This window comes from Phalacrocorax carbo, chromosome 6 (genome assembly GCF_963921805.1).
Source record: "Phalacrocorax carbo chromosome 6, bPhaCar2.1, whole genome shotgun sequence".
In the NCBI taxonomy this organism is placed as follows: domain Eukaryota; kingdom Metazoa; phylum Chordata; class Aves; order Suliformes; family Phalacrocoracidae; genus Phalacrocorax; species Phalacrocorax carbo.
In genome coordinates this window covers 21,633,911-21,659,739 of record NC_087518.1, presented here as the reverse complement: position 1 = coordinate 21,659,739, position 25,829 = coordinate 21,633,911, and the positions used below count along the sequence as shown (strand labels likewise).

The 25,829-nt window shown below is 37.5% G+C and overlaps 1 protein-coding gene across 1 annotated transcript in view; it reads right to left on the bottom strand.

Moving 5' to 3' along the window:
• Positions 1-8,934: 8,934 nt before the first annotated feature.
• The window catches only part of IARS1 (isoleucyl-tRNA synthetase 1), a 113,582-nt gene continuing 96,687 nt past the window's right edge, over positions 8,935-25,829 (bottom strand). The window contains exons 29-34 of the mRNA XM_064454231.1: positions 24,975-25,151; positions 21,171-21,282; positions 20,060-20,185; positions 14,754-14,897; positions 13,536-13,688; positions 8,935-9,102 (exon numbers count right to left, since the gene is read on the bottom strand). Of these exons, the coding sequence (XP_064310301.1) occupies positions 9,020-9,102; positions 13,536-13,688; positions 14,754-14,897; positions 20,060-20,185; positions 21,171-21,282; positions 24,975-25,151 (795 nt within the window). The 3' untranslated portion in view covers positions 8,935-9,019. The remainder of the gene's footprint in view (positions 9,103-13,535; positions 13,689-14,753; positions 14,898-20,059; positions 20,186-21,170; positions 21,283-24,974; positions 25,152-25,829) is intronic.

The window sequence follows — 25,829 nt, the reverse complement described above, 5'->3', positions numbered from 1 at the left end:
ATTAATTCAACTCTGCTCTGCTGAGAACTCCTGGACTAAGTTTCAGCCTCAGCTGTAAAAGGCATATCAGGTTTAGGTTTTCTTTACTAACAAGCTTTATCCAAAGAATGGGAGGGTGAAGGACGTTACACTGTTGGGGCTCAAAATGATAAACATAGATGAGCTGTGGGAAGTGATTTTTAATATCATTGTTATATTAAGAAGAATAGACTATCCAACAGAAAACCATAAATGACACTGACAGGTGCACTCCTGTCAGCAACCACAGTCCTCATCTCAAATCCTTACTAATTTGCTATTGAGCTTAAATCCCCAGGAGCTTCACTAATTAAACTTAAAAGTATTTTTATTTTGGTGTAAATATTCACTTTCCTTGATTAAATCTGTATGCCCACCTGTACACCCTTTTTGTTTGTACTCATTGTTGTATTGCATTATTATGGAACTCCTGATTTCCAAAGTAAAAACTTCTGGTCAAGTTATGTACGCCTGACCAACAGCTATAAAAATTCATTCTCCCAAATGCACCCTTGTATCATATTCTCTATTTTTGCCATCCCTGAACTAATCTAAAACTATAGAAAAGCTGCAATGTATTATCAGCCATTTAATCATGACATTAAGTCTATATGAAAGCTGAATTTAATGCACAACTCAACTGTCTGCTGATTAAGTGAAACACCATACTGAAAGCAGACAGCAATTCTTCCAGATGTACATGGGCTTTCTGCTAAGCTCAAAAACTCCAGGGCGTCACTTTTAACTCTCTTTGGAAAACCACCAACAGATAAACATTTGTCTGCTTCAGAAACTGCCTCTTCTTCCTCAGTATAATAATGAGGAATTGCGATGGCTCACCAGCGCTCTGGCAGTGCATCCTCCAAGAAGCTCTTCTATGTAACATCCCTTGACTTCCTTAAATGCAACAGTTGTTCAAACTAGCTGGTCTTCAGAGAACATTGGTACAGCAAAGAATGGCTGTGTTCTAATTTGAAACAATCTCTTACATCCTCTATGGTAGGCTTTGTCTCCCTCTAGTTTCAACATTACCTTTAACAGATAGCAGGGAAGTCTGAGTCTTGGTTGCAAGTTTTATGATGCTGAAATCAAAATCAAATAAGAGCAACTACACTTTATGCAATAAAATTGTGCTCAGATGACTACTTCAGCTATTACTGACAGTAACTGATGCCCCCACTTTCACACTGTGATTCCATTGTGTCCTAAGTTCTGGCACTGGGGAGCAGTTCCTTTCTGAAACAACCAGTGTCATAGATAACCTTCCATTGCTGACTTGCATGCTAAACATCTGCATTTTATAAATTAAATTAACACGTTTATGTGAACAGAGATAAGGTACTGCTCTAAGAAAGTCTTTCCAACTTAGGTGATATATCCAACAAGGCTAGAAAAATGTCTGAACCAGTTCTAGAGTATTGTAGTAAGAGACCTCAGCAGGTAGAAAATTCTGTTTACTGTAGAGCTCTGCACTTTATTTAGACCCCCAAAATGGGATTAATTTGCCTTCTTTTGTTAAAATTACTGTAAGATTAAGATTTTCATATTACCCAAAAGAGAGAAGCCCCACTGTAACCATCGTCTTCTGATAATACCCAGTGTAATACAGGAAAATGCCGAGACCCATAACACAAAACCACCAGCTACAACCGAAAAATATTTTAACTGTGATTGTTTAGTCTGGAGGAGGCTGAGGGGAGACCTTATCTCACTCTACAACTGCTTGAAAGGAAGTTGTAGTGAGGTGAGTGTTGTTCTCTCCTCCCAAGTCACTAGTGACAGCACAAGAGGAAATGGCCTCAAGTTGTACAAAGGGAGGTTCAGATTGGATATCAGGAAACATTTCTTTACTGAAGGAGTGGTCAGGCATTGGAACAGGCTGCCCAGAGAGGTGGTGGAGTCACCATCCCTGGGGGTGTTCAAAAAAAACGGGTAGACGTGGCACCTTAGGGCATGGTTTAGGAGGGATGGTGGTGTTGGGAGGACAGTTGGACTTGATGATCTTAGAGGTCTTTTCCAACCTTAATGATTCTATGATTCTATGAAGAGGATGATACATTTTTTTCAGTGTATTTTTATTCCATGTAAAAATAGTTCTAAATTGACAACATTGTAGGTATATTACTACAAAACCAGTTTGATATTATTGCCCCATGTAAATATGTAAATTCCTTTGGCCTCTTGCAACTCAATGCTCTAAACCCATCTGCTTAAGGAGACAATCTTGCAATAAAGACTATGTGTACTTTGTGTTTCTGTCCCCTTGTCTGCTATTTCCTTATATACAATTGCATTAAAACCTTTCACTTTGTTCCTACTTCATTACTTTCCTCTTCCCCTGTCACCCCACCCATAATGGAAATTATTTAAGAGTAATTGCTTGCTGCTAGCAACTCCTGGGTCAGTTTCTCTATTTTTGACATCATATAACAAAGATTAATTTGGATTCAGGTTCTGAATGGCAGCTTTGGGAGTAACACAGTAGACAGAGCCGATACTTTGCTACAGAGCTAAGCAGAAAGCAGGAGAAGACTCACAGGCTTCAAGTCAATGTATTAATTTCTAAAAATGTAAACCTACAAAATTATCAGCACATTTTTTCACCTTAAAAGTAATCATGGGTTTGGATTGTTTTCCCCTTCAGTGACTTCACTGTTCATGTCACATATGCATGATGTATTTAATGAGTAAAGTCACTGTTTTCATTTAGCAACTCATGCACATCACAAAAGTAATCTGCAAGTAGGAATTAACTCAAGACAGACGGAGATCCAAGTCTTCAAAGAGACCCTTAAAGTTTAAAACGATAAATAAACATTATTGAACTGTCAGCTGCAAAATGCCTTTTTGGAAAACAGCAAAGTAATATGACTACCATTCTTAAGAACTTCGAAGTGTGTCAGTGATGGGAAAAAAAAATGTTAAGACTGGAACCCCTGTCAGTAGTCACCATGTCTGTGCCTCCCAGGTTCAGCACAGAGACAATTCCTGCTTAAGAAATGTAGCTTTGAGTCTAACAATCCCTTGCGTCCATACACAAGAAACTAGAATAGAAGGGCAGGAATGAAAAACCACTGCAGCCAGTTGCCAAAACAAGCTCAAAGTCAAAGAACAATGTTGCAACATGCAAACTCCCATCACAGAGAAACACGGCAAAGGGAAGCAATGCTTTGGTATCCTTAGTGTTTGGCTGTGCAACTTCAGGTTAGTACATCTCCTAAGAAATCTACCCTAATTATAGGCCTGGGCACTCACTATAAGACCAGCTGAAAACAATATTTCACACAATAATAGAGGTCAGCGCTAAATATTTGACAATTTTGTCAAACTAAGTTTTGCTAAGACTGCTGTCATTCTTCATGATATGCCTTTTGTGTTTGTATTTTGTATTCAATGATATTAGAAAAATGTCATTTGGACACAGACCATTAAGTCTACATTTATATGACTCCTTTTGTGTAGATTTTTCCATTTTTTTGATGATGAATGTTACTGGTTCTTTTCTGTTTTCTTTGGGGGAAGGATGACATCTATCTGGATTATACAGTGGGTTTTGGCTAATGCACAGAAGTTATAAAAAGGAAAGCATGGGTTCACAGGGCAGTGGTTGTACTGAGCCATGGAGAGGAAGAGATTCAATGCCTTCTGTGAAACTGAGATCAGAACTCCATATTGTAAAATGCAGAAAGTCTAGGACCAGACATAGATTAGAAAAAAAATACTAATTCGGCAATGTTGACCATCAGTACACTTGAAACATCACAAATATAGATGTTCTGATACCATGCCATCATCAGTGATTATATCTCCACATAATCACTGTGTAGAAACTCCTGTGGCTGTCTCCCAGTTAATCTGCTTTGTTAGTTTTGAACTGTAAGTTTAAGCCACTGAGGGGAGGGCAAAGCAGCTGAGAAAAAAGGTCATTAAAAAAATAACACAGGAACCCGAGACATTTTTCTGTGCTAATTCATTTGGAGAATTAAGATCAAGAGTAAGCTCCTCCCAAGTCCACAAGACTAATGGTATCATCCAATGATGTGCAGTATAAGCTAAATGCGCCAGTTTGAGTTTGTCCTCTCCCTTGTCCTTTGGGGCAAGCAGCTGTCATGCACATATATAACCTGTGGGTTTTCTAATCGACTTTCTGTGCCTTTAATACAGTAATTTTCATTCCTCTAATAGAGCTGATCATTTAAGCTAGATGCTAGTTGTTTAATGTCAAGTGGATGACAGATTCTTGAAGGTACCCAAATATTGCCAACAAATTCTGCTTGCGCATCTGGCTTGTACATATAATAGCTGATAAACCACATACCAAATAGTCTACTATGTATAGTCAAATGCAGGTTTGACATTCACCTAAGCAACATTTGTGCTGGCATGCTTCTTTCAATGACATTAGAACATAGTAAAATACAAAAATCAAAGAGTGCAGTAAAAGCATTCAAGGTGCCATAGAGGTGTTCAGACATCAGAATGATGGACACATTATTAAAGACATCTGAATACAAAATATACCTTAGAACTAATGAACAGTTTATTTTCTTTTTTCCACAGTAATTTTCATAGATCAGCTAATGACAGGCTGAAATTTGTCAAGAATTTTCTGAAAATTCATTTTTTCCTTAGATGACAAAATAAATTTTAAAAATGGGTCAGAAAAGGCTTTGAGAGGTTTTCCAGTCTACCTGCAGCTCCAGGAAGAAAAATCTATATCTAAGCTATTCCTTGGGGACCCTCTCAGAGCCTCTTCTTAAACCCATCCTTGATGAAAATCCTGTCACCTTCCTAGGCCACCCATTCCAGGGGCAGATTTTCCTTATCATCAGAAGGCTTTTCCTCATGTGTGGCCTAAATTCCCATCCAATTTAACGGCAAGCCTCTTGAAAACTAGTTCTTTACTATTGTCTTTGCAATTACTATTTATTTACGGGGAAACTTATCACATCTCACCCTCAGCCTTCTCTGCTGTAGACTAAACATGCCAAATCTTTCAGTCCTTCCCCACAGATCATGTTTCCCAGACCTTATTCCCGCTTCTCCTCATTGGCTTCCCTCCAAACTGTCAACATCTTCCTCACAGCATGATTCCCGAAATTGGACACAGTGCTCCAGTAGAAGCCTTATCAGTACTTCACTGGAAAGATTACTTAATCATCTTACAGATAGTCTTGTTTATACAGCCCAGTGCTTGCTTTTTCTGGTACTTGTGTTGTTTGGCAAGAGTATGAAATTATTAGTTCTTGTTTAATTACTAATCCATTGCAGCTCCCTTTGCTGTAAAGCTCTTGGTTTCTAACAGCATAAGCCTATTTTTTTGCTTGTTCAGTTGACACATTAAGCAACATTGCTTTTTCATCTTACAAACATTCACTTATCTTCAGGAATGTTCAGGATCCTTCATCCTTAAGCAAGGGTGTCCATAAGCAAGATTTGCAGTATAAGCTTTCCTAAATTGTTTGCTATGCTGCTTCTGTTTTCCCCTCCTGTCACTTGCAATGCCTGGCAAATGGAATCTATAAGCAATGTAAGCCCCAAAGATCCCATAATCACACAACACGTGCTCTACCTCTGAGTTTGGTAGTCTTCACCATTGCAAAATTGCTGACTTAGGAAATTTGTCCTTCAGATATACTACAAATGATACTCCGTGGAAGTACTTTATGCACAGCTGTCCAGCTGTCATCCTTGATCAAACACAGCAGACATTAAGTGCCAGGGTGCATTTTGCTTATTTAGGAGATACCCACTGCAGTGTTTTGAACACTAAAGAAAATCGGAACAAACTGCAAAATTAGGATAATATATACAGAACTCCCTTGTTTCTGACCCAAGAAGGTCTTAATAAAAAAAAATCTTTACATATATTTAGGGACAATTTTATTCTAATTGCATCTACAAGGAATTTTAGAAGTCTTCTGAGGAGCTTTGTGACCCCTAATTAGAACTTTGGCCAGACAGAGACTGGAAATTAACTGAAATACCCAGACACCCTGAAATAGGAACACCCCCCCACCCCCCCTTACGTAAAAGCTATATTTATATTGGTTACATAAACGTTTTAACTGCAGAAAATATAGGTAATTGAAGACACACCCTCCCCCCAACCCCAGCTAACCACTACTCACAGCACAGCAAGAGTAAAATTAACTCAGCAAATAACATTCATACTGTAAAGCTGTTACCGTGCATGGATGATACTGTGCTGCTTGCTCTTTTGTTCCATCTTTGAAAGAAAGATGCTAAAGGAAACCATTTGAGACTATTTTGAAGTTCACCTTTTGTTGCACATCTGCATACATTATTTTTTCAATCTGTTTAATCAGTGTCAAGTCTATCCCATAAGAAATCAGATAAAGAGCAAAAAAAAAAAAAAAAAAGACTTGACATACTGAAAAATTGCTTTGCGCTTAACCAGAAATGGCAAGGATGCCCAGACTCCACCTTTGCTGAAAGAAAAACGGAGGCATACCAAGTTGCAAAAAGGCCATACAGCTGATCGGCTGCTATTCAACTTCCAACGGGATGAGGAGAAACTAATTTATTTTTTCACTCCTTAAAACCATTATTTTCTCTGGAAGGAAGTTACTTGCAGAAGGATACCAATAGCCACTACTTTTTTACTGCATGAAAGCAAAACAGAAATGCAAGTTTTTGTCTGTTGTACATGCAACAAAAAAATGAAATAAAATGACTATGGTATATAACTAGCCTGACCCACCACTACATTGACTTATTCTGAGGGAAGATGGAAACTAGACTGACAGGGAACAAACAGCCCTGTTGCTATACTGTCCACACAGCTTTGCTGGTCTATCTCAGCTAAGCCTGACATGGATGTCATCCTGTCACCAGTCACATTCAATGCAGGCCCTTTTGCTAAAGATGCTGTCAAGGGTGCCAGTTAGGATCAGCTAGTGAATTCCTACCTGGCAGAAATGAGAGGGCGAGCACACTGAGCTTCAAACTTTCAGCCCAAACCAGCCTCTACAGATTCAAGCAGGTGTTTCTGAGACAAGGTAAGAAAGGGGGGGAGACGGGACACGGACTACAGCTCTGTGTGTGTGTAAGGATGTGGATTTCTGGATACAGCTATAACAGATCTATTTTGTATCAGTGCCTACAGCTCCCTGACTGCAAAACACTGTTTCAGCAGAGTCTAACACCTGTAGACCACTGGATGCTGCACACATTTCAATGAGTTCAAAACAGAGTGTGCTGTATTGCTATCAGGTGAAAGGCAACAGCAGAAGGTCAGCAGACTACATCAGTATTCAAGGATACAAACTCCTACAGAGCTTAATTAATGGTGTAACACACTGTCTGTGAGTGCCTAGGTAGTGCTTTTCTCAGAGACAATAGAGGTCCAGGATCTAATCTGTATAACAAGCTATTTAAGAGGGAAGCTAACTGAAGTATGTAAGTCCTGAAAAGTATCACATCAAGTCAACATACTATTCTTGGCCAAACCTAGATGGGGTGATAGAAGTGCATTAGAAAATGTCAGTAAGAAAGTTAGTAGGAAACTTTCCGCACTTCAAGACCCGATGAGACAAAATCTTTCAACCAATGATGAGATATTATCCAGGATAATAATAATAATAAAAAAGAACACTAAAAATGGATGTGGAAAAGGAAGGTAGAAAAAGCACAAGTTTACCCAAAAGGGTCACAACATGTTCCTAACATCTCTAAAGCATACTGACAGTGAATAAGAGATCATAGCCAACTAACAATTCTGCAGTGGTATATATAAGCTGAATGCCAGGGACTTGCTTTACTTCAAACAAGTCCTTACAATTTCAGTATGGTCCACTAGAGCACAGTAGTTACACAGAACATTTTATAGTTATTCCCACTACCATAGTATTATCACAAAAAAAGCTTTGGTTTATATTCATAGTTTAAAGACGAAAAATAGAGAGCAATGGAAAAACATGCTAAGCACGACTTTGTTATTCTTACAAAGCGTTACTCTCTTAATGCTCTTGTTTGCAGTGTACGTAATCTTGTTCTCGGGAAGCTAATAAAGGCACAGCAGCGAAGGCAGCTGCATGCACATTCTCACGTTCAGTATGCTGGGCAATAACAAGTTTCAACACTGATTAATACCACTCTTGAAATGCAGTGAAACTTAAGGGTGCTTAAGTTTCTAGTTTAAGTTAACGAGCCAAAAACCATCCTCAAACTGAAAATGGTTGCACCTTTTTTTCACTTGCCTACAGATATACAAGTTAACACTAAAACATTTGGCAAGTTGCATTGACTATTATAAAAACTAAAAACCCAACACTGATTTCAATCCAAAACTGCTTGTAAATCTGAAGCCTTCCCCAAAAACCTTAACCAAACAAAATCCCCAAAACCTGACGGTATCACAAACCACACAGACATTAGCATTCAGTATGGACATTTTCAGATTTTGAGTTTCTCTAGGTTTTCCTGATCTATACAGTGTACTAAGCATTACCATCTTTAGAAAATGTAAGGAAGCAAAGTACTCTGAACTCAGGGAAACAAGACTTTGGAGATGAAGCAAATTTATTCTTCCAAGTGTTGAATCAAGTTAGGGAGTATTTTAAACCAACAGCCACACACTATTGTAACATGGTATACATATCATAGAGCCTTGTAGGTAACCACAGTTTAGAAAATCAAAGATGCCCCCTGCATAAAGGACAGGCAGAGAACAGCATCACTGAGGTACTAGTCCCATTTCTTTCAGGCATATTACTGCATAGATATCCAAGGCTAAGGAGTTCTGACATTCTTCTGAACAGCCTTTACAGTATAAGGTAACATAATGAAAATATGTTGAATCTGAAACCAAACAGCAGCACAGTAGACATGCACTGGTATAAAACATCCTGTGTGCGATTTGAGATGTTAGAAGTACCATACACAACTCAGATGTTCATCTAAAAGCATACAACTTTAATTTGACTTCATTTTGGGAGGCGAAAAAGTCTACATGGTCTTATTCATAAAAATGGAATTCTCAACATTCAGCTGTGGTAGGTATAACGTGAACATACACAGTCTTCATGTTCAGGTTCTTCATGGATATGTCCTTTGTGATCTCTGAACCAAAGGAAAAAAAAAAAAAAAAAAAGAGAGAAACAGAACAAAATTATTGCTCTCGCTTAGAAGTAAAACTAATTTTTTTCCCCCCTTTATTCAGACAGTTCTACTGGTTCAACCAAAACAGGACTTGGACAGAAACTTGCAGCTCAGAATTCCTTGTTAAAGCCCGGAGCATTAAAGGAAGGGTCACCACACGTCAGGATTGCCACTGCAGGAGCTGAAGATACTGTTCTAGGTTACAAAGTGGAAGTTTTTGAAAGCCTATGTCAGCCCACAGCTCCCAGCTTCACATCCACACAGAATAATTCCTAGTTCAGAAAATTATTTTATAATGCAATCAAGTCAATATTAACAATTCAACACAACGTGCTGAAAACCAGAGTCCCTTATTAACATTACTTAAGGATGGCCACACAGAGCTCCATCTCCTCTAGTACCCCATCACTGACAGAAGACAAAACACAGGACATGAAGGAGTACAAGAATAAGAACACACATACATTAAACTTGAGTTCTATATGTAAAACAAGGATTGTAGTAGTGTCTGCTGAAAAACCAATGTTGCAATCTTGTCCCGTATGTCTAAAGAATTTCATACCATACCAGATCAATTCCTTAAGTCTTTTCATAGCTATATGGACATAGTTTGGGACAGTAATAGGATGAAGTCTCAACAACAAACCTCTTTTAAGGATATAGTGTATTTCCAACAGGCTGATTTGGGGTTATAATTATTTATGAAACACAAACACAGAGTAATTGTACTTTGGGGCTACAGAAAAAGTCACCTGCGAAGTTGATAGGAGCTGGAAATCTCACTGTTCTTGCCACCTTACAGAGCATTTTTCCAGAGAAGTTAGATGCTTGCTAGCTCAATACTTCCAGCACCCGTCAGCTGTAGCAAACTACGCCAATAACAGAGCGGATTGTTTTGAATACTGGGAGGTACAACTTTGGAACAAAAGTAATGTGAATACCAAATACACCAGAGGTCTCTATCAAGAAGCTTCAAAATGGCAAAAAACTAAGTGGTAACTCAAATACATCCACTGAAACCAAAGCAAAAGCATATCAGGGGTTACTGTGTTACTCTGCACACTAGAATCCCTATAGACAACAGAAGCAAGTAAAAGATAATTTTGAATTTTGGCACTAGTCTTAGCCCAAATGACACATAAATACATTCAGAACAGCTGGGTGTTTTTTCAGTAGAAACCATTTTGTAGTGTACTGCACTGTCACAGGACTGATGTGCGATATTCATGCTGCTCTAACCTGGGCTCATCTCCAGCTGACAGTGACCAAGGGCACTGCGTGTGTGGGGGGGGGAAGCAAGTCTGCGAAGTGCATCCATGGAGACAATGCAAAAGCAGTTTGGTAACGTGATGGCCAAGTGAAAACTGATTCTAGAAATGGCGGAAAGGAGTTTTGGTTCCATGTTACAGTACACACACTCCTTCTAACATTTTTCAAAGAAAGATGGGGGCCTTAATATTTCATTTTTAGACTGAGATGTAGCCTGCATCAAAGTTTAAAAGCCATCTATTAGTTAAAGAATTAAGAAGCCCGTATGGATCACGAAGGTACTCTTTTTAAGGCGTTCTCTTCCAGTGTAATGTTCTGATTTAAGCAGCTGAATACCCATTTATAGAACGACAAGAGTGGTGGTATAATCCAATCCAGCAATTAGGGCTTTATGCCCTCATTGACCTTCCTTCCCTCCCCATGAAAATGTTACATCAGTATGTAAAAAAGTTACTTTTGACTGCAGAAGCAGCCAAACAAACTAGGAACTTGGTCTCAAAGTCTTTTTTTAAATTACTTATTTTTAAAATCCTGAAAAAATTAGGAACTATTTTCAGCAATATTTAACACAATAATTGCTTTTAGAAATTGGACACTTGATTTGTCAACAAAACATAAGGACATCCTCCTTTCTCTGCCAATTCCTCCAAGGGAACGCTTTGAAGTTAGCACATGAAAAAGTATTGCCTTCTTCATGAACATGTCTCTGAATCAGCTACCTGTAACACATGTTTCAATCTTACAAATAAGCAACACTCACCACTTTGACATTTATTTACAGAATGTTTTTCCAATATTCCAAAAGGACGGTGAAAACCACATTTGTTTCTGAAAAGCTGGCAAGCTTTTGTGCAATAGACAGCAGATGCCCAACTGCCTGTACCTGATAAAAATAATATTTTCAAAGCGGATAACTCCTTTTCCACCAAGTGTTTTTCTTTTTATAAAACAGACATCAACCTTCCAATTCATGGGTTATTTTCATCAAACACTTCAAATGGTTAACAGCAGATAATTTGTTATTTTTAGACTAAACCACAAAAAGAGCTACTCAAGAGAGTGAACTTTTTTCTTTTGAAGGTAGGACCTTGAAATACATTGATGAAAAAATAAATAAGGGATTACAAAGTTGCAATAATACACATAACCACATAATTGAACTAATGTTTTCCAGAGGCATCAAAATATTTGTTTTATATGCAGCACTTTATATAAGATGTCTGAAGATAAAGTATGACGATTCCAGTGTTCATACCGTAAAAAAACCTGTTATTAAAAAAGCTGCGTGGTGAGAATTAAATCTGAGATAGCAGAAGCATAGCTGTACAGCATAAGCACGTGTTAGCTACATATGACCAAGTTTTTAATGTTCTGAGTCTCAAAAAGACCAAATCAGTTGTTTTAGCTTTTGAAGAGTTATCAAATCTGTTCTTTCACATCATCATGAATTATCACTCCATAAACTTTAAAGTTGAAATAGTTCTGGAGAATTCATACTACAAATATGTTACAGTGATTTCTTTAGGTAAGGCATTTTTAAAAAGCCTTACTGAAATTGAGATGGGTACCCATCTCAGTTGAGAATTAGGACTTAAAGGCTATACATTTTCCTGGTTTGTCAGTTATTTCCCTCTTTCAAAGCTGAAAAGTTTCTACAAGAGTTATTTTAGTATCTTAAGACATACGCTGCTGTGAACCCTTCTGCCCTGTAGCAATGATAGAAACCAAAAAGAAATACACATAACATCAGTTGCTCCTGAATGGCTAAATTCCTAGTCAGCAAGGTTTCGCACATAAATACATTTTTGCTTATGCAGATGAAGCGTGGTTGATATACTTGGTTCTTACACCTTGTGCTGTTTCTAAACACTACAGCCTCCAGTTCTGTATGTTTGTTACCAGCATTTAGCACATTACTTCTAGCATTAGCTCTAACTATCACTAGAAAGTCTAATCAACATTTGAGATCCATTTTACTTACAAAAATGGCTTTTGAACAGAGTTCAGGTCAACATGAAATTAAAAAACAAAACCACAACAAAACCCCAAAAATCCACAACCGAAGAACCCGCATCTTCCTTGTTCTGGTTCTAATCTATCCTACATGAATCCCTGTAGCCCAGGTGGATAGCTATGCGATGCTGGTTCTAGCCAGCTACACTAGAGAGCCACAATCCTCCTCCCCTCATCAGCTGACAGGCACCTCCTGAGAAAATTCACCCCATCCCAGGATTAGACACCTAGTTTAAACAAGATGTCTAACTTCTGGACAGGCAACCTAACATGTGGTGAGTTAAGGTTACGGGTCCGGTATCCTTTCCAAAATGGAGACAGCATCCTTTATATGTCATTATATTCGAAGAGTTGGATTTTTCTGAATACATAGAAGTATCTGGGTTTTTTTACCACACAGTTTTTGATCCATTCTTCCTGTCAAATAAAGTCCCAAATCTTTCTCAGGTCCAACTTTTTAGCACTGGGTGTGGCTACATCTCTAGCCTTATCTTCCTCATGAATCATAAATTTTTGCTTCTAAGTCTCACCATCTGTCTGTGGTTTTTGAAGATTTTTAACATTTCAGATAGGCGACTATGTGATGAAGTTTCTTCCTTTTCAGGTATTCTGAATGAATTGCAGCTGCCTAGTCTGACCTACTCACAAAACTCTAAAATAGATCCAATACTCTTTTCCACCCACTCTCATTCTCCAAAAGGAAGGAAAAAAAATATCTGCAACAATATGAATGTTACAGGAACAATTTGAACAGGTTCTTAAAATATTCACACTTCTCACTAACTCACTTCTAGGAGGAGATTCGCTCTCTGCATAGTTACAGCAGCATGTAACGACCCCTTACATTGCTGACTGACCTTTCTATTTCAAAAGGAAGAAACTTCTACAGACCTTGTCTTGGCCATTTCATGAAGGGAATGCATTAGAACTTTGAATTTCTAAATATATATGTGCACTTAAAGGATTTTATTATTACTGGGCAAAATTAGAAACCAATGCATAAATAAGTAGTGTGCATTTAGTAATTAAACTAGATCTCAGGCTATGTTAGTTGCTCCTCAACAAAAACTCCCAGGTATCCTTGGACAAGCAAACCAAAAGTTTGCGCTTACCCTGAGTTTGCGCTTCATCCAGGAACAATTTTAGCCTCCTGCTTCTGAGCCCAAAAACTTTTGCTGTTTCATGTAGAAGACCGTGGTACGTTAATCCATTCTGACCAACAGGGTTTTCCATGAGAAGAGTTCCCACCATTCCTCTCTGACATTCTGAACAAGATAAACACAGCTGAATCACTACTGGTGAGGAATAATCTACCTCATTTATCTTGGGAAATTGTAATTTAGGATTTCTTCTTCCATTTCATCTCTATTTCTTCACAGTGCTGAGTAATTACCAGTACCAACCTACTTACAGATATTCACTAAATGAGTTCAGGAATTATAGAGTCAGAAGGATAAGTAATTATTAACAGCTTGACAAACAAAAGAAAACCTTGCAGAATTCTTTACATGGGTCAATGGGATAACCCGGAGACTGGGGATCATTAAATACTTCAAGAAGACACACAAACCGCTAAGAACTACAGAAGCTCATGGAGCACCTCCTGACAATCAAATCCCCAGCTAAAAATGCATTTTAGGCCCAAGTAGGTTCCCCCAGTAGTGTCAATAAGATTCCACTTGGACAGTCCAGTAAGGACTCATACTGGGGTAGAGACTAAGAGCAAGTGACTAACAACATAGTTATTCCAACATGAGGTTTCAGAGTAGAAGTTACAAGATTAGCAGCTGTGAAACAGAATTACATACTATCTTTATGAAGATACACACACATATATGTATAATATCTATTATTTATATGGTGTATAGATATAGTATACAAATACTAGTTATTACATATTTATACTCCAGATCAGGACAATAATACAATTCATTTGGCTTTTAAATAGCACTAAGAAGTGTTTCACAGGCTGTTTACAATGTCTTGGTAAAGAGCAGGCTCCTCCTTCATTTTTGGTCAGCTTTAGACTCAGCCTTTTAAAATAAGCTGCACAGGTGAGCTGATGGTCACAAATAGCAGAACAATGCTGAAGGGCTCATGTTTAAATGGGGTCTCTTATCTCAAAACTGGCTCCTTTTATGAAAAGTGGGAGAAAAGCTAAATATAAACATTGTATTTATTAGAAAGCAAATACTAGGAAAAAATAAACAACAATCATCATCTGCCAATGAAAACATATGTACTTAACTTCATCAGTAAGCAATAGTGTCCAAAGCTTATATCACAAAAAGCTCAGCCTATAAATGAGGAGAGATCGGTATCCTACATACCTTGCGGTTTTGCATTCACTAACTGCAAGTTGATGTACTGGCAGAGCAGAGCATTGGGAGAGTTGATCAGAGCAGGTGGTGACCCTGTTGTCACATGTAGAGTCTTTCCGCTGAGACTAAGTAAGTCAGTTTTGTTTATCAGTTCTGAAAAAGAAATTAGAGCAGTCAGGCCATTACAGAAGCCACAGTCCAATTCTGGTTCGATTAATTAGCTGACAATGAGTCTTTAACTACCGATTCCACTGTAGAAGTGTTTCCCATTTTGAAAAATGGAATTTGTGCAGTATTTGGTTTTCTTAACAACACATAGTCCTTTGTCTGCTGTGGAAATTAGCACCTATATAACATTTCTCATGCACATAAATATACAACACGATTACTTCCGCAATAAATAGTAAATAATTCAAAACAAGCAAGTAACTATTCACTTAAGCCAAACATTTCTACCTCATTAAATTAAGACCTATGATCTTTGCCTGTACCCTGACTTCCCTAGCTGAGGCAGCACTGGATACGCATTACTAAGCAACATCAGGGTATTTCCCTCATTAAACTCTAGATGACAATAGATCTAAAAATCAATGGCTGGGTAGCTCATGAATGTGTCTTCTGCATTAATAGTTGTGTTTAATGAATCAGCAGATCATTCCAGCCACGCGTATTTAGAAAATGATGGGAGATCAGACCGAAAATAGGACCCACATCTCAAAAGATTTTCAAGGCAATACCAGCACCCTGAAAGCACTCAGATGAGAAGCTAATGAAGTTTCTGCAATAGAAGTGAAGGGCTGCATTCTGTGCTACCTACATGAACCTGTCTGTCAGAGAGGTAAAAAGCTGCTGATAGCCACAACATTAGTGATGTTATTTCTCTGTACCTCTATCTGCTACAAAGCTTTTGCAGCTACAAGAGAACTCCCAAGACCAAATCCAGGAAGAATTTATAAATTTGATTTCTTGTAAGAATTGTGCACTGCCTGTACATACGGACCAGGCACATCTGTCATCTCTTTCCAACAGGTTTTCATTCCATATCAACCCTACTCACATGTCAGGGAGGTTAAGCTTTACAAAGCTTATTTTCCATTAGTTCATCTGAACGAATTTCAAAGGGGCAGAAGTGGCACTCCCTTTTCCAAAGATGTTTGTAAACTTAAAAGTAAATAAATTTAAAAAACCCAAAACCGAAAAAACCCCCAAACTCCAAACTCAAAACCAACCCAAACCATTCAAAAAGCAAAAAATCCCCCACCAAAGCCCAAAACAAAACAAAAAACCCAACCCCAAACCTCACAAAAGGTTAAAAAGTAATCACAGGCTTCAAGCTCTCAAAATGTCAGCAACTGCCACAAAGCAAAGCACAAATGCACTGTGGAAGGCTTATGAGACCATCCTAAGGAAGGATGAAGACCTCAGACTACATGTAAGATTCTAAAAAGCTATCTTTTAAAAATAAACCTTTCATATTTATAAAATATATTTCTATCTTTAATAATACTTATAAAATTTATAAAAATTAAAATCAATGAAACTAGAAAAACAATAAAAAAAATTTTATATATATTAAAAAACTTTAAAGAAAAAGGCTAAACTTCATTGCTGCTTCTAAAATTCAGTTTACAAGAACTCAGATTTTACAGTGATGGTGGCCATCTATCAGCTACCCACATACTTTATATGTTTGGTATGTTCAAAGTGCAAGGCACATGCTCAAGCACAGAAGGGGGCTTTGCTTTTGCTTTAACGTACAGAAAAGCAAGAAAAACACTAAATTAACAAGTGGAGAGGAATTAACAAGATTTCATCATACAGAAAAGGGGTCAGCAGCAGGTTCTTCCCAGTGGACCCCTAAAGCATCATTGCTGGCCATTGACATATAATTCATGGGTCATGGCTAGGAGGCAGGGTGCTTTACAGGGGAAGAAACTCACTGCTCAGAGAACTTCGAGTTTGACATTACCCAGCTGCCAGGCTCTGCACAGGGAAACAGGCCGTGAGCTACAGTAATGGTGATTTGTGTATTTAACAAACCTAGCATTTTGCATTACAGGACCACTGCCATTTTGAGAAAGAGCTTATATACAGTGCTGTCAATGGAGTCAGTTCATATAACCCTCTAATAAGAGCAAGAAAAAGAAGGAAGTGGACCATTTTTCATATATAACAATACACTGGAAAATAAGCAGATATTACAAGTGCTCATCAATATTAAAATATCTTTTAAAGTGATTTCTCCCTGCAGCTGAGATTTAAGTGGTAATGCTCCCCTAAGGTGCCTTACAGCCTCATGGCCTTTTAAAAATTAAAGATTAAAAAAAAAAATCTCTGTACTCTTGTTCAGAAAACAGTGCTAAGAATAAAATAAAAAACAAATTAGCCATCTGAAAGATGAAATAAGACATGGACTAAGGAGTTTGTAGAGGGATTTTTGCCTCACCTTCCCTCCCCCTCGCTTTTTAAGCCCTACATGATTTATAGTTTCATTTATTCCCATAAAGACAAACAAAGTGATATTTTTTTTAAATAGGTCTTTTTCAAAATGGGCTACTTCTAGGAAAGCCAACTGCAAGTCAAAATCCATTCCCAATAAGTTTACAAATTTTTCAGCTTTTCAGCAATCTAGAGCAAAAAGAAAGTCAGTTTTTTACCATCTGACTTGAGTGCAGCCTCTTTCTTTTACATGATTAATTTTTTTTTAAATGTAAAAAGAGACAAAATCTGTTCTCAGTTTCTGACGGTCATCACAAATCCCAGAGCTTTGCTCAGTGTTTCTGCAGTTACTCAAAATGCATCGATACACTGTTGGGGAAGAAATGTTTATCCAATTATTTCAATGCTGCACTGAAAAACAGGGACATGACATTTTAGCCTGCCTTAGTACAAGAACTGCCCAATTTTGTGCCATTATGCAACCCTAAGTAAATCTTCATTGCAATTAGAAAACAAGATAATAAATTACTGGAAGTGGACAGCCTTAAAAAACACAGGAAGGAAAATAAGGAGCCAGAAATATGGTTTTACTCGGTCACAATTTTATTAACACACATGGGAACAATTCAGCAACAATTTGTCCAGAGTGTGCAACCTTTCTTTGCAATTTCTCTCAGGTGAAGTGCCTGATACCAACCCCCTGCCTCACCTAAACAGACCCCAGAATCACCATTAGGCCTCACCTAACGTTGCTTTACCTGCCCAACCTTCACACAGGTAAAGGGATTGTATCCAAACCAAATATCAAGAATTTGGGTCTATTCTCCAACATCTTAAAGAGGTGTTTGCTTTGTATATCCCTTCAACCCCAACTCCTCAGGAAGCCATATCTTCTGCTGATCAATACTTATTCGACGTCTCTACCAAAGTGCAACAAAAGTGAATTTGATAATCTAATAAGGGAATTTTCATGTTGTTAACAAGTGGGCAGGGAAGAAACCTGCTCTGCCCAGACCACTTACAAAGAGTGAAAGAAGAAATCAGCACGCCAAGATGGGAAGTCCCAGAATAATACCTACACAGCAAAAGCAACGTTGAAAGGAGAGAAATAAGGCCTTTGTTACTACTGTAGGAAAGAACCTTTGAGGGAGAGAGAAGGTTTAGATTTTCTTTACCACTTCCTTTAGGAATTCAGCATTAGTAGATCGATGCCGTATCCTTTTGTCCTGTTAGTGGCAGAAAAGAGTCAAACTGCTTATAATCTTAATGAGATGAGAGTTTCCCAACACTTCTTGGCCTTTTGCAGGTCATCTCTTAATAATTGTACTGAATGAATTGTAATAATTATATAGTAATGAATTGTACTAGTACATACCCACCTCTGTTGGCACATACCACACTACTATGAAGCGTATCACTAATATTTGGAAAATTATTTCAATGAAAACTATTACCCCCTTTAAAACATAACTGAAACTTGAGGAAGATACTGAGGGATCCAGAATTTCCTGTAAATCATTTATAAATAAAAGCAGAGAATAATCATTTTGTATGATAGAACTATACAGTTCAGCCGAGCACAACTTGGAAAAAGGTTTTATCACAGTAAGGGAAGTGCATTACATCCGATATGAAAAACCGAAAAACGTTCTTCTAGAAATACTTTCAGGAAAAGACGGTAACAGCGACATTACAGACTCAAGTAAGACTAGTCCCCTTCTGACATCCCAGGTAGACAGAAACCGCTGATCCTCAGCAGTCCTGTGGTCACCCCAAAACAACCTTTCACAACAGCCAATTAAAGTATCTCCCTCTTATATGTTGCTTCAGTAATATTTCTGTGAAAACACACTAGCAGAAGTTTCTGTAGCTGGCCAAATACAGTTCCTGCAGTATTTTATAATTTCTGTGTCACTCATTTTAGACTTAATATAAATGGTGTGGAAACAGACAAAGTTTGAACTTCAGGATGTACCTGTAAACGACCGTAAGAACATACAAAGAGCTTACTATTACTGGTCAAACATCTCTAAAGTCATATCACAGCACAGACACTACAAGTACTCTACTTTCTCTATTCACCCACTGAAGTGTTTGGCTACTAGTGCAACCTCGTTCTCAGTGTGCCGATTTTTAAGTTGTAACTTTTCCTGATGTATTGACATATTATACATAATGTAATAATAAAACATAGTCTTTATCTCAGAAGAGAGAATGCCAGTTTGCTGGTAGGGTCTCATAGTCACTGATTGTAACATATTTCATCATGTTTTTCTTCTGTCTCAGCTATATTACCTTTGTAATGAACAGAACTATGATATAGCCAGTAACTCTATATATAATCCATAAACAGTATTTTACATTCTCATGCCTTAACAGAACCCAAGTTCAAGCTACAAAAATATTCCACAGATTTTTCTAAAAGGAAGAAATGTAGAGATCCTCAACTTTCTCTAGGGTGAAAAAGCAGTATTTTTTTCCTCTATAGACCACAGTTTGCATTTGATTTAAGTTCTCACCCTGCCTACTGAGGCATTAAGGAAAAAAAAGCACGCAAATGCTGATGGCAGCTTGCCATCAATATATAGCATTGCCTGGACCTGATGGAAACACTTACTGAAATAAATCAAATTTTGCCCTGATGAGAACTGCAATGGAAATAAGAGAACAGAATAGATAAGCATCATTTAGCAACGGCTTTTGGAAATATTTTGATGTGACTATAAACATAGTCTTATATGCTAAGGACTACAAAATAGAATATTTCCTTATGCACTTTCTTATCAATTTTGCATAAGTATAGAAAAATTATACAGTAAATAACTCCTAGCTGCTGCTAGAAAGACTTTCAATTTTCCTTGTCATACTCCATTTACCTGTTTTTCCATTAAAAACCATCAGTTTTAAATTTTTAAGACCAAAAATGCAGGAGACAGCATCTACAAGTCCAGTGAAGGTCAAGGTATTATCTCCTTTTGGATTTTCCAGCAGCAACACACCATCTAAAACCAAAGTTAAGAAATAAAAAGGCAGTTGGAAGCAACATCCAGTTTTCCATTATTTCCTAATGACTTCAAGTTTCTAAGCTGAGATCAAACTGGCAACATTGCATCTTCCAGAAATTTTTTTAGTAAGAAAGGGAAAGAGGAAAGAAAACAGGGAAACCAACTCAAGTGTACTTCAGATTTAGAGCATGGAAGCTAAATTTGGTTTTATTAGCAAAGCAGTCAAATTTTTATGCCACCAAAATAAAATCCAGTATTATATTGATTAAAAACTGACAGACTGTGTACCCCCCCCCCCGAGATGTTCACCAGCTGATATAGTTATGTCCATCATTATTCAGTAAGTAGCTTTGTAACCACGTTAAACAAAGCACACTTACTTTGATACACAAACTGTAAACACATCAGGAAAAAAATTCCAGAGTGTACTTAGTTTTGCCTCCTTTTGATGCAAAACTCAACCTTGTAATGCTTTTAACAATCTCACTGCACTCATCTTTTTATTATATTTAAGACATAGTTATTATATTCTCTAGTTTAAGTATTCATTTCAGCTCTATACTTAATATCTAAGTCTTTCAATGACAGTACCTCCTCCACAGAAAGGCATCACCTACATTTACAGTACTATATCAGGAACTGAAAACCCTTGTAGTATGCACTCTGAGCACAGGGGAATGTACAAGCACAAATATAGAGTGCATACACCTCCATATAGATATTCTCATACAAGCCCTTCTGTGGGATATAAATAATTCATGTGCACACCTGCATGTTTACTTCAGGTCCACGTCAGAAGACATCATGGACAGCATGTGGTTTTGCTTTTAATAAACTTACTTTCAAGAAGTATTTAAAGCTACTACTGGAAGGGGGTTTGCACCATCTTTCAAACAAGTTCATGGATCCAACATCCATCACACTGTTTTCAAAAAAATCATTTAACACCACCATGGACAAATCAAACCTGGTACGTTCCTACCTTGCTCTGTCCCATTAACACAAACTTTGAGGTTGACGTAGGCACAGGCTGGACCAACACACTGACACAAACCACCTCGGACGAGTGTAATTTCTAGCTCCGATCCCTTCAGCTGGAAGAGGAGGCATATTATGATTATTTAGATATTGTTTTATTTTTAAAGTGCAACAAAATATTTTCCTTAAATAAACAACATTAAGATCTTGTCTTAGTACAATAAGCACAACTTACAATAAAACTGCAACTTTTACAACATCTTCCTTCAGAGACAGAGCACTTCAAATATTAATTTGTCTTTAATATATGTTAAAGACCTAGCACTATTAAATACATAATAAAAACAGAGTGGCATAAAAATCTGATCTTCACAAGTGATGAGCAGTGGTGACAGTTTCCCAAAATATAATCCAAAAGTGAATATACTTAAGAATGACTCTTCCAGAGGTAAATTCAGAGTATGTGAAGACACGACTCTGCTCTCAGTCACTGTCTGGAGAAGCCTTCATCTGTCTCCAAGGGGCTACTGAGAACAGCCCGAGAGGTGGCTGCCTCGGTATCACGCCTGCCTTGGCGAATATCCTCCCATCAGCAATTACTGAACCAATTAAAACTTCAAACACCCCAACAATAAATGAAACAAGCATCTTTCTTTGCAAATGAGGGACAGGATGAAGAGATTTGAGAATCTGTAGCAATACTACAGAAACAGACTTAGCTTTAAGACTATGCTTTTTCAAGCATGGGTCTCTTCCTGAACTAAGTGCAGGCTGAAATTACTCCTGTACCTATACCAATTTTCATGAGAATCATACTTTGAAAGATGTCTTAATTAAACTTTTTATTATACAAACATCATACAGAAATCACTTATATGAACAACTGGCACTAAGTGGCCATTTAAGCCCCTTTTTTGGTAAGTTTAGAGACAGTCTTTGGTAAGAGTCCAAAGGGTGAACAGACAAACTTGGAAGTGCCACCCTGCTGAGCTCCTATTACAAAGTATGGAAAGACACTTACAGAGCAGCAGATCTCATTTTGTGTTTATCCAATTCTACCAGCAATTAAAAATTCTTTTTTCAAGTAGCTGCTTTTCCTTCCCAGTATTTTCTGAGCAACTGCTGGGTTTTTTTTGTTGTCTCTCAGAGCAAGTCTTTGGGAGAAGAGTTCGTAATAAAAGCCTTGTATCAAAAATTGATCCAGGATAATTTCACAGAGGTACTGACCCTGATTATCATCAAAATACTTGTAGAAAAGACTAATTGCATTTCATTTTCATCCCAGTCTTCACATACATTCAACATCATGCAGTTCTGTTATTCCTTTTAATATCTCCCAGAAATTTGGTGCAATGATCCCACCGCAGTTGACTTAACTTATGAACTCATGTGTGGAATTACACACATCATTCTTTTAACTTGCACCTGCTTTTATATCTGAAAAAAATCTATATAATTGTCTATACCATCACCACTGTGAAGCATTTTCCATGTCAATGTGACTTATCAACCCCCACCGACAGAAGACAGCTGATGCGTAATTCAATATGAATTGACACCTTGAGTCTTTATGCCTGAAACTGCTAGTACAAAATGCAATGCAGTTATGAGTAATAAAGGCAACTGACCGTAGCCACATCTGCTGCACCAAGCTACAAATTCATTGCACACAGCTGCAGCTACCCTCAACTCTCCACAAAGGGCCAAAATTCTACACTGAAAGGATTTCTATAGAAGGGCTTTTTAATTTCAGATATTTTTATTCACTGCTGTTAATGTGACAAGTGAGTTGCAGCAGAACACAGAGTACAGAGGCAAACATCTGCCCTAAGCAATCCATCCCCGCAGTCCCAGGAAGCACAACTTCCCAGGAAGACTTCACAGTCTGTAACCTCTGTTTTAAAGTCTGTGACTAACAATTCAGAGGCACAGCAAGTTTGTAAGCACAGTAATACCTATCTACATGTGCAGAAGGCAACCCACATGGCAAAGACCACAGATTAACTCAGCAGAGAGGTATTTCATAGTGACAGAGACTCCTTAAAGTAACATAACAAACAACTCTGCATTTCCTTACAAAGTTTTTCTTTGCCTCCCTTTACCATACATAAACCATACAGCTCTGGTACACAGAGCTTGCAATAACTCCCTGCTGATGTTTTTGTTTGAAAAAACCTCCACGCCCAAGTTCTTAAGCTGACAGGTAGGCACTCTCAGCTGTATGACCATTACAAGATTATTTCATTTCTATAAACTTAGTCATCAATTGCAATAGCCACACAGAACTATCATATATAGTCTTATCTCAGCTCTAATTTTTTAGGTTTACAGTCTGAAATCCAACATTTGTGCAAATGCATAGCCACAGCCTATCTCCGGTTGCACACTAGCTCATCATTTCCAAAACTGAGCAGATGTCTGGTTTTGCTGACATCTAGACAACAGCTCTCAATTGTATCCATAATAACCAGCACCTTCTGTCAGAGCAAGATTTCATCTTTATGTAGGCAGCATTATTTAAAACTAATCCAACAGACTCATCTTTCAGCTTTCCAGTCATAGAATGGGTTGGGTTGGAAGGGACATTAAAGATCATCTAGTCAATGTTTTCCTTCAATAGAATCTGCTAAATGAAGATTTAGAAAACAGAAAAATAATAGTGGGAGGAACCACACCTGCACAGGCATGAAAGTTTCACAGAAAGCCACAGCAACCAACATTAAAGCTAATTTACTGGCAATTTCAGAGGTAGGCATTCAGGCAAGTGTTTCCCAACCCTATACATTTTTTCCAGCCACTTTTACATTCTAATTCAGATTTGATGTTGACTTAATATCAAACTGTCCATCAGCAGTATCCCAGTCAAATAAGTACCTAGAAGAAATAGCAGAATATTTTCACCCGTTTCTCAACCATAATATGCTCTACTTTTAGAGTGGTTTTCCCTCTATTTGTCACTGGATTAAACTAACAGTTTTGAAAAAGTCCAAACTTTGTTTCAAATGTGTACAACTTCAGATGTGTAATTAGTAAGTATAAAACATTTCCTTACACATACTGGTATTAAGATGGATAAAACATGCGCTTGCCTTTCAGCTATTCTCAGACCCCAAGCCATTCTGTAAATCAAGTTTTAAGTCTGATATATCATAGGTTCTTGTCTTTGTGATCTATCATGACATTTAGATTGAAGTTTATTTAATCCAAAATTCTGCAAGGAATGCCTTTTGAATGTAGTAAGTTTGAATAAAACCATGGCAAAAGTTATTCTTAAAACATGTCAGAAGAAACAGTCAGAGAAAACAAAGGAACTCTTTCAGCAGTGGATTTGAACTAATAAGCCAATCTGCGAAACTGCTTTGTTACAAAAGACTGAACTTCAGCAATCCAGGGGAAAAAAGCAAGCATCCTCAAACATAAGTTGGTCTTAAGCCAGAAGGCAAAATTTAGCCTCAAAGGAAACATTTCTAACAGAAAAGCATATTAACTTAAAGATATCAGAGCAACGATATTTCTGCTGTCTAAACAATGCACAAATAACTGAGTGTACTAAGCTTATACAAATGACTACCTAAAATATTTATTTTGGTACCTGAGCAGCTTCGTTTTCAAAAATATGACACATACAGAGCCCAAGTATTTTCTTTTTTAAACCAAAACTACTAATACGGACATTTATAATTATGAAACAATATCCACTATATCCCACAAATAAGTATCGACATACAATTTTTCTGTAATTGTGCTTTGTTCAGTTAAAAGCGGATAACAAAATAACCTAGGCATTCAATGCTTTTTTTCTCCTTACTTGGGTTGTTTCCTGGATAAGAACTTCTTTTGAGGTAGGGACCGGGTAAGGTTTCAGGGCAGCCTTTATTGTAGCAAAAATGAAATCCGTATGTTCCTTAATAACAGTATCCAGGTAGTCACCTTCTAGATGTGATCTGTAGTACACAGTAATCTCATCTGTAGGAACCAGATTGCACTGTAGGGCACACCAAACATACTCTTAATGACAGCAAGATGACTTTCACATATACAAACTAAAAGAAGGATACTTGTTAAAGTATCTTAGAAAGAGGTTTACCAGACATTTTTTTAAAGTTTCCACAAAAGATTTAGAATAAAACAATTCTTCTGTCAGAAGGGCAAGAAAGAGGTTTGGAATAGGATGTTTTTCTTCAAAAGATAATGACCAAATAATGTACCTTACTCAAAATGTCTCAGTTCACTGAGGGGCAGGCAGAGTTGGTAATTGAATTTGGAAGTGAAAGACTACCAAATTTATTAAAAAGCTTTTCTTGTTGCACAAGAACCTTACTAGCATTTACACATCCTGTTAGCCTGAAATTAAACCCTCGGTGCTCTATTGAACAATTGCGCAGTCAGTGACATTTTCTTAACACCCAACAGTCTCCAATAATTTTGGGATTGTTTTGGAAGGTGATGACCAGGCTTTTAAGTTTTCATGCTATTTCTGCCACATCTCACATTATGACATACATTTCAGAAAAAAAAGCAATTAATTTGAATGGTACACTTATTAAAGCTGAATTAGAGCAAAATTCTGCTTCAGTAAGAAAATGTTTTCAAGCGAAAAAAATATACCAGCATCACAAAAACTTTACTTCTAAAATCTGCTAAAATAAAAATAGTGACTGCC